General features: G+C 33.1%; 2 protein-coding genes and 4 non-coding genes across 6 annotated transcripts; 5 read left to right on the forward strand and 1 right to left on the reverse strand.

Moving 5' to 3' along the window:
* Window positions 1–732: 732 nt before the first annotated feature.
* LOC130797714 (thioredoxin H4-1-like) lies at window positions 733–6,645 on the forward strand. The gene is made up of 2 exons (XM_057660431.1): window positions 733–4,611; window positions 5,804–6,645. The coding sequence occupies exons 1-2, from the start codon at window positions 4,485–4,487 to the stop codon at window positions 6,181–6,183; spliced, it is 507 nt and encodes a 168-aa protein (XP_057516414.1). The 5' UTR covers window positions 733–4,484; the 3' UTR covers window positions 6,184–6,645.
* LOC130799061 (small nucleolar RNA U19) lies at window positions 1,806–1,933 on the forward strand. The gene has a single exon (XR_009039207.1). It is a non-coding gene; the product is annotated as a small nucleolar RNA U19 (small nucleolar RNA).
* Window positions 2,025–2,117, forward strand: LOC130799051 (small nucleolar RNA R24). The gene has a single exon (XR_009039198.1). It is a non-coding gene; the product is annotated as a small nucleolar RNA R24 (small nucleolar RNA).
* On the forward strand, window positions 2,645–2,729 carry LOC130799054 (small nucleolar RNA R16). The gene has a single exon (XR_009039201.1). It is a non-coding gene; the product is annotated as a small nucleolar RNA R16 (small nucleolar RNA).
* LOC130799056 (small nucleolar RNA snoR98) lies at window positions 3,724–3,840 on the forward strand. The gene has a single exon (XR_009039202.1). It is a non-coding gene; the product is annotated as a small nucleolar RNA snoR98 (small nucleolar RNA).
* Window positions 6,646–7,436: 791 nt separating the features above from the next.
* Window positions 7,437–15,445, reverse strand: LOC130797713 (uncharacterized). The gene is made up of 9 exons (XM_057660430.1): window positions 15,191–15,445; window positions 14,041–14,121; window positions 13,716–13,765; window positions 13,552–13,629; window positions 11,372–11,429; window positions 11,231–11,280; window positions 8,782–8,890; window positions 8,635–8,696; window positions 7,437–7,780 (listed from the first exon to the last, which is right to left on the reverse strand). The coding sequence occupies exons 1-9, from the start codon at window positions 15,272–15,274 to the stop codon at window positions 7,738–7,740; spliced, it is 615 nt and encodes a 204-aa protein (XP_057516413.1). The 5' UTR covers window positions 15,275–15,445; the 3' UTR covers window positions 7,437–7,737.
* Between the last annotated feature and the right edge of the window lie 1,049 nt (window positions 15,446–16,494).

Genomic DNA, 16,494 nt, shown 5'->3' on the forward strand with positions numbered 1-16,494 from the left:
CAACTTTCTCTTCTTCTGATATTTTACAAAGATCAAAATATTTGCAGCACTTTCAGATCTATTCATTTGATTCTGTACCATCAAACTTTGAAAACTCAATTTAAGGATTATAACCTTGTTGTGTGCCATGGCTTACCACATCTGCATTTGTTCCATTTGATTGATTGACATGGGCTGAATTTCCCTCTGAAAGTTTGGCCATGATCATATCAAATCTTCCATTCACTTATGTTCTCAATTCATTTATTTGAGGTTGGAAATCTTGAAGATTGTGTTCCATGTTTGCAATTCTTTTCGACTGATTTGAAGGCGCTATGTTTGTGTTATGATGCTTCTTAAAGAAACTTAGAAAAACTGGGAAGAATGTGCCTTAAGTCACTGCTCTGATACCAGTGTTAACTCTCTTTTATTGAAAATTGTTACAAGTGTACAAGAAGTCTATTCTAGACAAATATAAGGGAAAGATTAAACAAGAAGAGAAAATAGAAGAAGAAGAGAAGTTTGTTATTATTTTTCATATGGTCAATACACTTTCTTTAGCTATATATATACTAAAGCTAAAGGAATACAATCAGTTGTAACAAACTTCAACAACTAATAACTACTTTTACATTTTGTAACCGATAAGTTTACTAATCAGTCACGTCACTAATGCTATAATAGTTTATCGGTGCCTATTAAACAAATCGTTATTAGTCAAAAAAAAAAAATATGTTGAGAGAAAAAAAGGAACGGAAAAATGGGGACGAGGGTTTATAATTAGGTTGGGTCTCTTTGTTTTGGACACGCATTAGGGTTTTAAGAGAACTCTTCTCGTTCTGTTTCCTTATAAATTTTACGCCGTTGTTCATTTGTGCATTCACACATCTCATCTCAAGCCTCAACATCATCGCCTCTTCCTCACATCTCTACATTCTCCAATCCCTCGTCTATCTCTCTAATGGAATTTACCTGTTCCAATGTTTCAATTTTATCTTGTCCCATTTTCCATTAATCTTCACAACTACACAACTCTGTTAACCAGATGATTCTCTAAATTTCTTTTAGTGATTTCTTGTTTTAACTGTGTGAATTGATTGATTCAAAACATATGAGTTTGGTGAAAGTTTTAATTTAGGTGTTATATGATCGTAAATCTTCCTAATTTTGAGGTTTTTTTTTTTTTTCTATTCTTTATATTTCTAACTAGGGTTTTATGGATTCTGAGAAAATAATATGTAATTTGTATTTTTTTGGGAAAAGAATTGGCACATTTCAGACACGGGTGTTAGTTTTTACCAATAATTAGCCACCTTTTGCACGGTGCCTATAAAGATGCTATTCATCACGATTGGAGGGAGCTTTTATTTTCAGCTATAGTTCTCCTTCAAATTTAGAACAGCTATATATTCCAATTTCAAAACTTCCATTATATGCTTTCCGTATTTCCAATTATTGCCTGGTTTTAATTTTTTGTAATGGAACTACTTTTGCTAGATTGAATATGATAAACTGCTATTAATTCTAACCTATCAAATAAATGGCTCCATCATAAGAGTCAACAGCAAGTGCCGATTGATGGTAATTTGACTGCCGCTTGGAGCCAATAGGAAAGCTTGCTGTAGGAAGATTGCTTGAAACTCATTGTTGTTTCATGCCACAATACCCAGCTACATCTCCACCTTCATTTTGATTAAGCTTTTTAACTATGGTTTATTTATGTGCAGTGTAATTGAACTAGTTGAATTGAATAGATTAATGGGTTTGTTTTCATTTACATAATTTCTTGCCTCTAAAGAGTAGCCTTGTGAATTACTTGAATTTCACATTGGTTTAGTTAGGGGGCATACATGAACTTGAGGTTCAAATTTTATATTTGAACCTTTTTTGCTGAGGCCTTTTGAGGGGATTATTCTTTTACCATGTATAGTCTTCCAAGCAGCCTTGGACAGCTCTTTTCAATACATTAATGTCCTTAATTTATTTCTTAGATTACTTGAGATGTGTCATTTTTTAGTTCTATTTGAGAAATCTTGTGTGATCATTCATCAGTGATGAGCCTTTAACATGTAAGAAGATTTGACTTGGTGTTGGATCTTCGATGCAATACTCTTGTTAACGCTTGGCTTCTGAGATGAACTACAAGTGCAAATTCCCATTTTATAGGCTATAGTATCTTTAATTGTACCCTTTACTATTGGAAATGGTCCATAAGGAGTACTCTGTCCGACTGTCCCTTTAAATATGCTAAGTAACGCAAAATAAGAGCTTTTTGGATGTTGTATAGCAAAACGCAAATTGATATGAGATGGATTAGGTTATGAACACTGAAATTCTTGCAATTCGACCATGAAGGCATAATAGGTCTTGTTGATCCCGAATTTCACTTTTAGATTATATTTGATCAACTATAATCATCTATTTGTTGGAAAGAATCACATATATGAAACTAATTGTATATTGCCTTTTGATTCAGTTCATGTTTTTATTGCATCTGATTTACCTACTCTTCAGTCACATATTGATGTTTATGAAGAGGTATAGCAGGTGCATATAATGAAAAGGATGGCTTACCAGCCCATTGCATTGTGTTTTTCTGTAGCTATGGCGTCAAATGGACCTTCCGATATCCCTATTTTTGTGTTATATTCCAATAAGCTTAGAAGTTGGCAAATGATGAAATAAGTTTTATGCTTAACACTGAATGTTTTGGTGTTGACAACATACTCCGCTTATTATCTGATGTCATTCATTTCATCTTAATCATGGTTTTTACTTGCAAGTAGAGGTGTAATTCAGGTTATCGGGTCACATGTTTCAGATCGAGTTGGGATCGGGTTTTGAGTCCATATTAATTTTTACATAATTCTAAATTATTTTGTAGTCGAATTAAGTCAGGTTTGGTTACAATGTCGGCTAAATATTGTGTCATTGGGTCTATTTTTAAAACTTCTACTCTAAGTTTTCTACTTGTTAGTTTGGCATGTTGGTGAAGTCTGGGCTTGAATGTACAAGATCTTACCTTTGTTATACTTTTGTTAGATTGGCGTATGATGAAAATAAATTGTTGAAAAATACTTATCCTACACTCTGAAATTTGATGTTGATTCAGCTCTACTACATTTCTGATGCCTTTCTAGAGTATGTTCTCTTCTTACAAAATGGGCAAGTTTTTTTAAATTCATCAGTTTTATCTTCAATGATGAGAAATAGCAGACGGGCGGTCAGAATCTGATGCTGTGTAGAATGTCTGCAAACTTCCAATATTTGGAATTACTCTGAGGTTCTTGGTTATACTGTGTGTTAATGACTGACTTTTCAATTTTTTTTACTGCATTAAATTTGCTACTTTTACATGAAAAGCTAACAAATTTGATTAAACAGAGAATTATTTCTGATTGAAAAATGAGAAGGTTTAAATTTCCTGCCATGATGAATAGCAAATTTATGTCTGGACTTCTGAAGTTCGATAATGAATTATTTATGCTCTCACTGAGCAGGATTTAAGTCCCATTTTCTTATTTTGTCTGCTAAAATTAAAATAAGTTTAATATGCGATCGTGAATTCGGTCGTGTATGTGTGCAGGTGCCTACTGATGTAAAACCAATAATAATTTGGGGAGTAAATTTCATCTCGGTTCAAGAGTAATTATCACATTTTTAATTTGATTTTTATATAGTTCTTTCATTCATTTGACCTACTTTTAAAAAAGGAGATGGGCAGTGGGTATCTGGTGCGTATTTGGATATCAGATATCAATATGCCCCATTTGAGATTAAACGTCTCCGATATTAAAAGCAGGATTTAATGCTTGTGCACCGATGATTATGGTTTGCAAGTTTGGCTTTTCTGTTACATTTATCTCTAATTATTGTTCATTGAAACTAATAATATAGCAAGAAAATCCTAATCAATAACGGATAAAATGACAAAATACGTAAAGAAAAAGTTAAAATAAAAATCTCAAAAGCCCTCTTTAAAATGGAGATATATAAGTGTGATTTATTACTTTCTTAATTAACTGTTATTTACTTATACCAACTCTAATATAGTTGTATGATTGTACTTTCTTTTGGTCAATTTCAGTTGTGAGAGCGATAGGCAAGTTGGTTTGATGTCTTCTCTATTGACGCCAAAGGGTTTTAAAATAGATTCGATGATCTGAAGTTTGTTCGATTTTTGAATTGAATTCTATTTAATTCGACTTCAAAATGAATTTAAAATAATGTAAAAAGCAATGAGGACACGAGTTTTGGTGTTAAACCCAATTGAAACATCCATTTGAAATATATGGTCTGAAATTTACTTAATGACCTGATTGAATATTCTAAACATTTTGATTTTTTATAAATGTAGTGTGTGGAGCCACTTGCAAAATATATTAAAATGTTTTGATATGTGTTGCCTGTTCTAATGTAAATAATTTTTTTAATTGAATCTCAACTTGTAAACCAAAATGTGTAACGTATAACAGTCCAATCGTCTGATTGGTGTTCAATTTTGAATGCTTAAAAATGATTGGCTAAAGGGCATTAGCGGTCGTGTAGTAGCAACCCTCAGGTTCGAAGCTAACCATCAACAGCATGGATGCGTTGCGGGTGCACTTACATCTAACACGGGCAATGAGCAGGGTACGGCACTTAATTAATGTTTTTATGTTCTTTCATTTGTAAATTATATATATTGTTTATTAATATTACTAAATTTGTACCATTGCACAATTCAATTTGTTGATCAATGTTTCCAAGTATCATGACGGGAGCATTGATCTTTAATTTTAGTTTATAATTTGAAAGGCCGAATTAATTGATACTGTTTAATTACTCAACAGAAATGACATCGGTATTAGTTTTAAAATATCTGTTTACTTATAGAACAAGATATTAAGTAAACCTTTTGATTACCAGGTTATAACAAAAGAATATATTTATTCACTTTTTCAATAATATTATTTGTAGAACAAGTATGATCCTTTCTTGAAAGAAATTTCTATCACTTTAAGTTTTCATGTATGAATGGATATATTCTTTTAATTATGGCACCAATAGGATCTATAAATCCTTAATTAGAAATCGATCAGGAATATTAATTATGGATTCTCCATCATTAGGTCAACCTAGTATGTTATCACTGATATTTAAGAAAAATCAGTAAATTTCTTTAAATCATCATCATCCGACTAACTTTGCAATATCATATTCTTTGTAAGTCTTAAAACCTTAAATGAATGCCAAATGTAAGAAGAGTTTAATGATATAAATTGAATCTCATGTGGGACACTAAATGATATTAATAAATTCCGCTTATTAAATAAAAGGTTTATAGATAAATAATATACAAATCATATATGTATTTCTTGTAAAAGAAAAAAGGAGTAATGATTAGAAAAAATTCACAAATCTCCAACCATTGGTGATGTTCATTACATAAGACATACCTTAAAATGGATGGTATAGCATTAGAAAGAAGAGAATTTCGTTGGCATATGCTATTTTTTATAGGGAGATTTTTTTAGTTTCCTAAAATCAATAAAAGCACCAAACGTAGTTGTTTGCTTCTTTGAGCACCATAGATGTATTCTTGGTATCATTGCTCCTTGTTTTTCTCCCTTGCGTGAATTTATCCATAAACAAATTAATAGCACACATTTTTTTTTTCTAATTGTTAAAAAAAAATTGGATGCAAAAATTTCAACAACTAACTTCAATTGAAATTTCATTGGGGGCTTGGCCATAATTTTTAGATAAATTTGGCCTTCCCCCTATAATAAAAGTTGTAAGATGGTTTCAATCATAAATAAAATATGTTGTTTTAATATATTAGGACTATGCGGATTAGCAGACGATGATGACGACGATTCATTCCACGCAAATGGGAATGTACAACATATTTTAACGATTGAAGCTTGGGAGGAAACCTTAAATCTACCAGGGAAGATTATTATAGCATGTTTTAAGGCATCATGGTGCGGACCTTGCAAGATAATTGAACCCTTTTACGGAGATATGTCTCGAAAATATTCGTCATATTTATTCATTAGTGTTGATGTCGATGATGTACCAGAGATAAGCGAATCATTCGATATTCAAGCTACCCCTACATTCTACTTCTTCTTGGATAGACATGAGATCGACAAGCTTGTTGGCTCAACCAAAGCGGACTTACAAAAGAAGTTAGTTGCTATTTCAGAATTATACATATAAGTGAGTTAGAAATACCAAAATGTGTATGTTAGGGGTAGTCTAACTTACCTTAAAAATAACTTAATCATGCCACATTATCTCTTATCCTAAAACATGGTATCATCATTTATTTTTTCTAAAATCTATTACCACTCTTGTGTTGGAGTTTGGAGAATGTATTGGACTGGTTTCATGCATGATTTTCACATATTTGTTATTAGATTCAAGAGAAGGTTCTAAGAAAAACATTGTTATATTTTTTTGGTATATGATATGAATAGTTGTGTTTAGCATTTAGACAAACTCATCTTGTGAAACAGACTTGCATTTGTTTCTTTACTCTACAATAACTTCATGTATGATTGAGAGTTTTATCTTTTGTTTTTAATGACATGATTTCGATACTCATTTATCTACAGGAAGAATTATGTTCTCTTTCCCTTTACTTGTAGGAATTCCTTTGTTGAGTAGAATTCAATAAATTGTCCTGTACAAGAACACACTACTGTCTTTTTTAGGGTTAAGCTAGAGAGCATCTATAGGTCAAAGGGACATGAAATTTATTCTACCCGAATCCAACCCTTATCACAAGGGCGAAAGAAAAAACCTCAACCACCATGCTTACTAGTCGTTCTCGATATTATTGTTGTAACTACGTATTGCAAACAGAATTTAATTCTCAAAACAAAAATATCATAATTTAATTCCATTGGTCGTCTAAGAGTTTGAGTCGTTGGAGCAAAGGTACATTGATAAAAGCTTGAGTTTTGGTTAATCTGTGACACCCTTACCTGAGAAAGAAACGAGGGTTGTGTTTGGGAACATGTTTTTCATTTTAAATTCTTAATGTCAATTATGGAATCATAAATGAGGAATTTGAAAATGACAAGATTAGACAAGTCATTTTCAAATTCGCAACTTTAACTACTTTGAAAACGAAGGTGGAATTTAATCCAAATCCAAATTTGAAGTTTTTTTATTTGTCAAACACTTAATTTGATCCAATGCTAGATTTACAAATAAAATCATCAATCCCAAACATAGCCTAGAAGTATTTGCAAATAATGCCACCACCAATCCACAAAGAAATATGCTGACATTTTAAACTGAATCACCAAACATTTCACTGGGAAAAGCAAGTCTAAAGGATGTAGAACAATATTTCATCTGGTGTAGGTTCTCACGGTGAACTCGACAAAATTTGCACAAAAATCGTTTAAAAGACGGGACGATTGCAGAACTGCACAACTATCAAAACAAGAGAATGAAACGAATTGTTTCGAACAAGATTTCTTACTCCTTTACACACCTTCTGCAGGCGGGCATTGTGAGAAAACATGTTAAGTTAGTTTTTTGGAATCCGTCAGCATGTTAATATACTAAGAGAGGGATTAACCCATGTATCTTAAAGTCTCCTAAGACAGCATGAATATACAGCATTTCAAGCAAGTAAAGATCAAATCACAGCTGATATCATGCCTATCACTCAAATTTAGGGGTTTTCCTGAAGTAGATGTTGCAGCAAAGAAGGCCAGCATGTCACAAGTATGGACGGCATTTTGTTGCATATTTGCTTCATTCGATTTGTGAAAGACCCCCTCCTGTTTCAGCGCGTGTTCTGTGTGGAAGTGATTGATAGAGAAGACGACTCATAAGTTGTGGAAAAGTTGCAATTTTAACTAGCAGTTCTGTGACTCTGTCTAATTGAGGCCTGAGCACAACTCATTCGACGACAAAGGGTCGCAAAGACGTGAGTAAAGTGAGTTGTCGACCCTACATTTTAGAAGGCCTAGACTATCTATATTTTTGATATTATTATATCAATACATTTAACTATCGTTGTTATAAAAATTATTTTTATCATTGAAATATCATTGAAATTTAAACTAATTATTGGAAAGAGAAGATTATAGATTTGTTTTATAATGTTATAAGGTCTTTTTGGGCCTCTCGAATATTCAAGACAACTCTGTATGACAATGCTATAATTATCTCCATCCTAATTAGATTCATTGTGTGATTTCTGTCCCTTAATTCAATGGGCCAAAGATTTACAGTTTTTTTTTATTTTTTTTAATTTTTTATTTTACCTTTTTACAGTTCTTCGTTTTGGAGTATAATAAACTATAATAAAATGACTCATTTGCTTATGTGTACTTATTTATGTGAAGTTGCAAATGATGTTTGTTACCAAGTAACAAGGGTAAGGTTGCATACATCCGGTCATCCCAAACTCCACCCTAAGTAGGAGACACTTAATGCCCATTGAGGTAATGAAATGTGGTTGCCAATTAGATTCATTAGCATAACGTATGTGATTCAAACTGACTATTAAGAACTGCAACTTTACGTAAAAATTTATTGTATCATTCCGAGCCAGAGTGCTCACTCATAAGAAATCCTGGAAAGACATCATGGAACTACGTCTATTGGATGATAACACATCTATAACATATGGTAAAGAAAACGTACTTGTGATCAGATGGATTTGGCATAAGTTCATATACGATATTTACAGCAACATCCCTTTTCAGCTGAAACTCATTGTGAGAAGAGATGTTAGTCAATAATAGGTTATAAAGAATTGTTGCATTCTCCGCACTTAAGTCGGACGAATACCTGAGTTGCTTCACCCTTCAAGCCAATGTAATGTATCTGAGATGTGTCCGCACCAAAGTTGTCAGGAAAGTGCAAAGTCAAATTGCCCACACTCTGGAATTTAGAATATCTGTTCACATATTACTTAGTATCATGCAACATTTTATAATGATACCAATCCCAAAAATATGGGGTCGGCTACATATACCAGAACAAAACAATGTAAAAGACTATTGCCAATCTGATACTAATCTACTAGTATGAAATCAATTCCAATGATCATCCAAATAATAAAAAGGAAAAATTGCCCAGAATAATTCAATCTTTGTCTGATTTCCCTACAATAATCCCCAGTATTGATTAACCATGAATAATTCCATCTATTGATAGTTGTTTCCAGTGGCAATGTGACTTTATCTGTTACCTGTATGAAGAGAATTAACTTATTTTTTTTACTTAATTAAATAACATTTACTCTCTCTCACATAACTTTTCATCCACTTCCTCCTTCATAACTGATTTTTATAGACTGATTTTTTTTGCATATACATGAAAATGGAAGTGGTTGCATATTCCCTGATTTTATAGACTGATTACATACACTGATTTATTCATCAGTAGCATTTGAATACAGATCTGTATACTGATTTTTTGCTTATTCACTGATTTTTTGCATTTGAATATCAGCATTTGATTTTTTGCATATACACTGATTTTGTTTGACGAAATGTGAAGCATAGAAAAATTGCCCAAATATTTGACTTAATTCATCCGATGCACCATTTGCCCGACAGTTTCACAAATTTTTTGATCTTAAAAGGTTGGGCTTCTATACCTGCTCCCTTATTTTTCATCAGTGACATAGGAAGACAATATTTTTGAGCATGCATATACACACACTGATCTGTACATCAGGTATATACATCAGGTATACTCACTGATCTGGACACAGATTAGTAGCTTTTCATTATATACACTGTTCTGTACATTTTGGAATATACACTGATTTTGTTCTCTACATTGTATGTACACTGATTTTTCATTTTGGATTGGAGTAAGAATGGTTTTTAATGGAGAAGAGGACGTAAATGAGAGAAAAATTGGTTTTAATGGAGAAAAACAAGGTAAATGAGGGAAAGAATGGTTTTTAATGGAGAAGGTAAACTGATTTTAAAGGAGGAAATATCATGTGAAGATGAAGATGCTTTGATGAAGAAGAAGAAGAAAGTCAACAAATGACCTGCTACAGCCGGTTCTTTAACTTGCTTGGATGCCACTGGAAACAACTATCAATATATGGGATCATTCATGGTTAATCAATACTTGGGATTATTGTAAGAAAATCAGACAAAAGTTGGATTATTCTGGGCAATTTTTTCTAATAAAAAAAGAAAGCAACACAAAAAAATACTGAGTTCACATAAAGCAGTTCCGGAGTTAACTTTTCAGCTTTAGCAACACCCAATAGAAGAAAGCTTGAAAGTAAAAGCTCAGTTACAGATAGCAGGTAAGGATAAAGCTTTTCAGATGTATCCACACCTAGCAGGACATTAATTGAAGTAAAAAGCCAATCGTGATAAACGCAGGAACTGGATTTTTTCTTGCGACTTTATTTTTAGGCTTAGTGAAGCATTAATTGTAAGTGAAAAGTTTTTTGCTGTGAATCCAAGTTCTGACTTTCAAAACATGGCTAACGCCTGTGCAGAAGACATTACTTTTGGGATGGTCCGCCAAAGTAGGATTAGGTAAGATTAAAGCAAGTTCTAGCTTCATGATATCACAGCAGAACATCAGTTTTAAATGTCAAAACGTGCCAACATATTTTGATGATTGTAGTTAGAACCAGAAAAGCAACTACAGTTGCACAAAATATTCAAACCTCATTCTTTTCACCTTAAAGAAGTTTCAAGCGAACTATGTTCACATAGGGGTTATCAGGTCAAATGTTCAGATAAGGGCCACCCAATATCAAAGTCGCACCGAGTAATAGTTTAATTTAGGGAAAGCAGGTCCAAATAAATATGTTTAGCTTAAAAGTATAAAGCCTCAGTGTATGGAGAAAAACATTGGTGGAAAAAACATTCTTAACCCATTGTTCTTCTAATGGTGCGCTAATCTGAGCCTGTTTTAGTCGTGATTGGAGTTTGGGACTTAGGTAACCCTTATCTAAAGTTATATCACTAAATACCAATTGGCCCTTTTCCACACTTAATTTGATTTATTTTTTCTAAAACTTCAATTATTAAAATGAAAGGCTAAAGGCTTCATGGAAGATAAATTCGCATCCCTTGTGCTAGCCCCATTTAGTCATGATAGAAAACTGGGTTATTGCAAGTACTAATGCAATAAGTCAAAAACTAGCTGCTTTGGCAGAAAAATGTGACAAAACTAAGAAGACAGATCATATCTCTTTAGTTCTGACCAACAAATACCTGAAACAATAAAGAGAAAAAGACAGCAAGATCATCACCTTGTTTGATATTCCAATATTCCTTGCAGGTTCTCGACCAAGTCCCATTCCTTGACAGTAGAAAACATTGCATTAGTAAAAGAAGAAAGACAGAATATATTGACATACATCTAAGGCAGCTTAGCTTTAGCAAGTAGATACCTGAACAGGCGGCATACTTTCAGCATCAGAGAAATCAATGCCCTCTCGATTGATGAACCTAAAGGTAGTTAACAGGATAATAACATTAATCGTGGCAGCAGATGAATGGATGCAAAACAATGAAGCAGGAAGGTACTTGAGCTGTTCAATATGCACAACAATACAATAGGGATCCTTCTTCTTTCCCTCTCAAAGCACTTGTATGTCCCAGTTGGTCACCAAAATACTTAAAATTGTCTCAATACTAGTAGGGATTGTATTGTGGTCCCAATGTTTTAGCTCTAGAATTGAACAAACACTGTTTGATCCTCAAAATGAATATCATTTTCTAGTATGTATCAAAATAAATTGCTGGTTAGACACTGGAATTTATAGATTTTGTCATATGGAAAACTATCAAACTGCACCCTTTGCTTTCAGCAAGCCACTAGATATAGTAGAACATGTAAATTGTTTGTACACACAAGGAATTAATGAGAGCATTGATACTAAGTACTGAAGCAACAAAAAAGAAGGTTAATATAGCAGAATGAAGCTTAAAATGGGAGCACCATGTGTGTCATTTCTACATAACTTGGCCAACTACCAAATGTAAAATCGTTATATGAATGTCCTTTCTCTTTTGATCATAGTGCAAAATATCACCTGTATCACCATATGTGACATTTGTAGTTTTACAAATTCTTTTTCTGAGTGAGACCAAATAAATAAAATTGTATTCAATTATCTAAAAATGATGTTAAAAAGCAAAATAACAAATGAATAAGAAGCAATTCCCACGAGTAACTCATAGACATCAAATTTAATAAGAGTTCACCGTCTTTCATGAGAAACTAGATATCCTCCATAACAAATTCGAAGAACCGTGGGCCATCAATCTTAATCTGCCCTAGATCAAGCATCTAGTTTTGACACGATTAAAACTATTGATAAGAGAAATTATTTGCACTTATTCTCATGATTTATACACCTTTATGATGGTCGTTATTAGTCAGTTTGTGCTTATTTTAGAAGATTTATGTGACTTGACTAATTTTGGCTATATATGATGATTTATAGAGGTTTTGATCATTTCTAGCATAATTCTTATGATTTTGATGACTACAGAGCTTCGTAGGGTGATTTTGGCTTGATTGAAGAAGTTTTACAAAGAATAGAATTAAAAAAGTTAATGAGTGTTCAAAATGTAAAAGCTTTTAGATGAAATTTGACACATGTCCACTCTTTTAATCATAACTTTTGATAAGAAGATCATATTGATGCAAGACTAGCGGCGTTGAAAACTAGACTTCAAGAGCTTTCCAACGACATATAATATGCCTACTCGAGTAAGAAATGGCGGTCGTTTAAAGGTTGCTAGATAGCAAACAAGCGACAAGTCGCCGCTGTATAAGCGACGACTCGCTGCTTCTACTCTGAAATGCATCCACAATTCGATTCCTTTACTTCCGTCCGAGTTTTATTTATTTAGTTTTTATTTGTTATTTTTCTAGGACATAGTTAGTACAAAAAAGAATTTTATTGTATCCCAAGATAACCATATTTTATTTTATTTTTCCTTTAGCCTTGATCTTTCTCACTCAATTGATATCCATTTAATGAAAGTTTGAGATTAACAAGATCACTTTTAAATATCTTAAGGATCCATGTTCAACAAACAAAGAAAACAATTGATATCCATAAGCAAATTATGTGATTCTCGATATCCTAAACTCATTTTATTACTATTTACAAAGAGTAAATTTACCTTCATATATTATCAGCATTTTTATTGGTAGAGTTAGGTATAAATTCTTCATAACCTTTGTTCCTCATCGCGTAATAATTAGAATTGTAATAATTAGAATTAGGCACAATAATTATACTAGCTTCCTTGAGTTTGACTCGTTAGCTATACATTTTGATGTTTTCTCCATATCAACTATAAATTCCAAACTCTACAAAGATCAACCTATTAAAGCAAATGCTTTTGATGTTTTCGACACATATTATTACAAGGTACTTCACAAAAACAATTTTAAAGGACCATAACTTGTCAGTTTACCGCATAAGCTTTGATAAAATCATCTTTTAAAAGTTATAGTGGAAAGATATACCAGTCACCATAGGAGCTCAAATCAGCACTCACAGACTAGCAAAGGCAACCCAAACAACGTCAAGCTTTGTGAAGAAAGACTTACGCTCTCATCTTTGAAGGACTTGTTCCATCAGCACCACCTACAATCGATATGCCTTTGATTTTGACATCCGAAGTGAATCTAATGTGAAGTTTGCATAAATTAGGTTAATGAGCATGAACAATTTTACACAAAACACAATGACTAAACATTTCAATGTCACTTACGGAATGAAAACAATTAACTCGGGATCTCCTTCATTGCTCTCCAAAAATGCCTGGTTCAATAGAGAAACTTAGATTAGACCTCATGCAGGGGTTTACAACTCATTTTTTAAAAATATGCAAGTAATATGGATAGAAAGATATTAGAGCCTCAAAGGTATGGTAGTCATAAGGAAACTCTGCACCGTTCATTAAAAGTCAAATGGAAACAATACGATTTGAAAATATTTTAAATGACATGGATGGATTAAGTAGCAAAGAATCAATTCAACAGCTATCTCCAATACGGCTTCTCAACAACACAAGTCGCAAGTGTTATTGTAATTACCCCCGCAGAGTTTAGACGATGCTCCCAAGATCTGAAAACTGACTTTGCACTTCCTTGAATAGCCTCATTCAGAGCAGACACCTGCATAAAATCTACAGTTATAACTTTTACTTCCAAATAAGAACTTAAGCTATAGACTCAGCTCTAAGAAATTATCCTAAGCATTAAGTATTAACCATTGTTACTTGGTACGGCATTCGGATTGAAACGGGGAACAGGAACAAGGAAAGGCAACCTAGATTGACACGGGAACGATTGGGTACAAGATACATTGTGTATAAAAAATATATTTGGAAACAAAGTTAAATTAAATTCATTATTTTTTTTCTTTAAGAAGTTGTTTTTAACCGGAATTTATTTAGTTTTCTAGGTCTCATCTTCCTTTTTTTAATTTGATTCGTAAATAAAGGCCAAACTACCCTTTAAAAAGGTCTTCCACATTGAGACGCCATCTTGAGCGATTTAGATCGCATTTCGTTGTGATTGGGGATGGATGTTCTCGGATTGCGGTACGTGGCTAAGTCCCAAGTTCCATGTAACTATGGTATTAACACAAGCTAAAAGAAACCACACCAAGCATCCTGTGCAAGTCCTTCATTCCTCACGGTGTAATGGCTGGTACTAGGATCTTTTAGTGAACAAAACACATGTCCAACTAAAGGCATCATACATTTCTACTGAAATATTAAGCAAACTTTTCCAATGGTCTATCAAAAGTGAGTTCCCTTTGCATGTAAATTCTTATGAAAGAATCTCTAAACCCACTTACACATACAAGAATGAAAAGAAAAAAACATACAATCAGCTAAACTGCAAAAAAATCTAAGAAAAACTCCTAAATTTTTCCTTCCCGAATTTCAAACTGATATGATAAGCCCACAGAATCCATATTATCTCAGTTGTATCATGTAGGACTTTCCCTAGAGAAACCCGAGTTCGATTATAGCTGCCCCACCCTACCCCTCCCCTTCCCTAAACCTAACCTGTACCCAAATTCCAATATACACTATCCAAAAATTCCAAACAAGTCACTGAGTATGAAATTCAAAGCAAAATAAGTCAACAAAAAAGAAATCAGTAATCACATATGAAATAATAATGGGTAAATTGAGAACGAATGGAAAGCAGAAAAGAGAGGGAAAAAGAGAACCTTAGAGAGATCGATGTGCTTATAAAGAGACCAATCAGATGAGCAATTGTGATCCTCACAGCTATGGTCGTGCGAGCATGCCATTCTACGATCTTCAATCTGTGTTCCAGATATCAATGGTGAATCAATGGGTATACTGCTGATAAATTCTCAAAGATAAATTCGTGTCAGGAATATTGGACTATGTTGGGAAGCAAAGAATATTGGAGTGCCAAGTACCAACGCACCGTTTTTGGACTTGTGTTTCGAGTCTCATCCACTCAAAGAAAATCATTTTCATTTAGAAAAAATAAAAAGTTTTTTTTTTTTTTGTTTTTTTTTGTTTTTTTTTGAGGTTTAAAGCTAACTTTAGTATTCTACATTCTTATTATCCATTTGATTTCTCTGCAATAAGATATAAAACTTCACAATCAAACGTATTTAGTGGGGAATAATCTTAGAATAAATGACCTATAATCTTCATAGGTAGGTGTTACAAGTGGTATCAGAGCAACCCTACAACTATGACTGATATATTCAGTGCACCTAGCAGGAAAAGATCTTGAAAATGAGGTGCATCAAAGACGTTGCAATCTAAGGTGGGTGTGAGTGGGATATTTCAGGTTGAGCTTTAATAAAACAGATTGATAAACTACCCATATTAATAAGGTGTATTTTATTTCCAAGCGAGCTTATTTTTGCTAAGAACTCCCCAATTGAGCGTCTTTGGTGGGGGAGCAATCTCAGGAAAGTTTATCGGGTGCGCATGAGTGAGACCAAAGTGAGCTAAAAGAAGTACTTGTATTGGTTTGTGGGGCCAATCTACAGCCTCCATGGATAGTCACCATCAGTTCGATGGGGCCGGAGTGTTATAAATGGTACTAGAGCCACCTACGACTGTAATTAATTATGTGTTCAGTATACCTGAAACTGAGGTGCAAAGAGGACGTTGTATTTTTAAGTGGGGGTGAGTTCTAAAAAACAAATTGATTAAATACCCATATTGATAAGGTGTGTGTTCTTTTCAAGGGAGTCTATTTGCAAAAAAAGTCCATAATTAAACATATTTGATAAGAGAACAATCTCAGAATGAATGACCTTGAATTTCCTAAAACTTGTGTTTGAACATCTATTCCAAAACCTGATCTACCAAAATATGGGTTTTCCATGCTCCTAAATGGATTTTGAAAACAACCCTCCTACAATGATGATTAATTTTACGCAAATTCTTATTTAAGACTGTCTTATCATAAGATAATTTTAAATTGAGTTAAATAACCCAATAAAATTTATCAAAACATTCACTTTTATACTTTAAGTACTCA

The sequence above is a fragment of the Amaranthus tricolor genome, chromosome 13 (assembly GCF_026212465.1).
Source record: "Amaranthus tricolor cultivar Red isolate AtriRed21 chromosome 13, ASM2621246v1, whole genome shotgun sequence".
Lineage (NCBI taxonomy): Eukaryota > Viridiplantae > Streptophyta > Magnoliopsida > Caryophyllales > Amaranthaceae > Amaranthus > Amaranthus tricolor.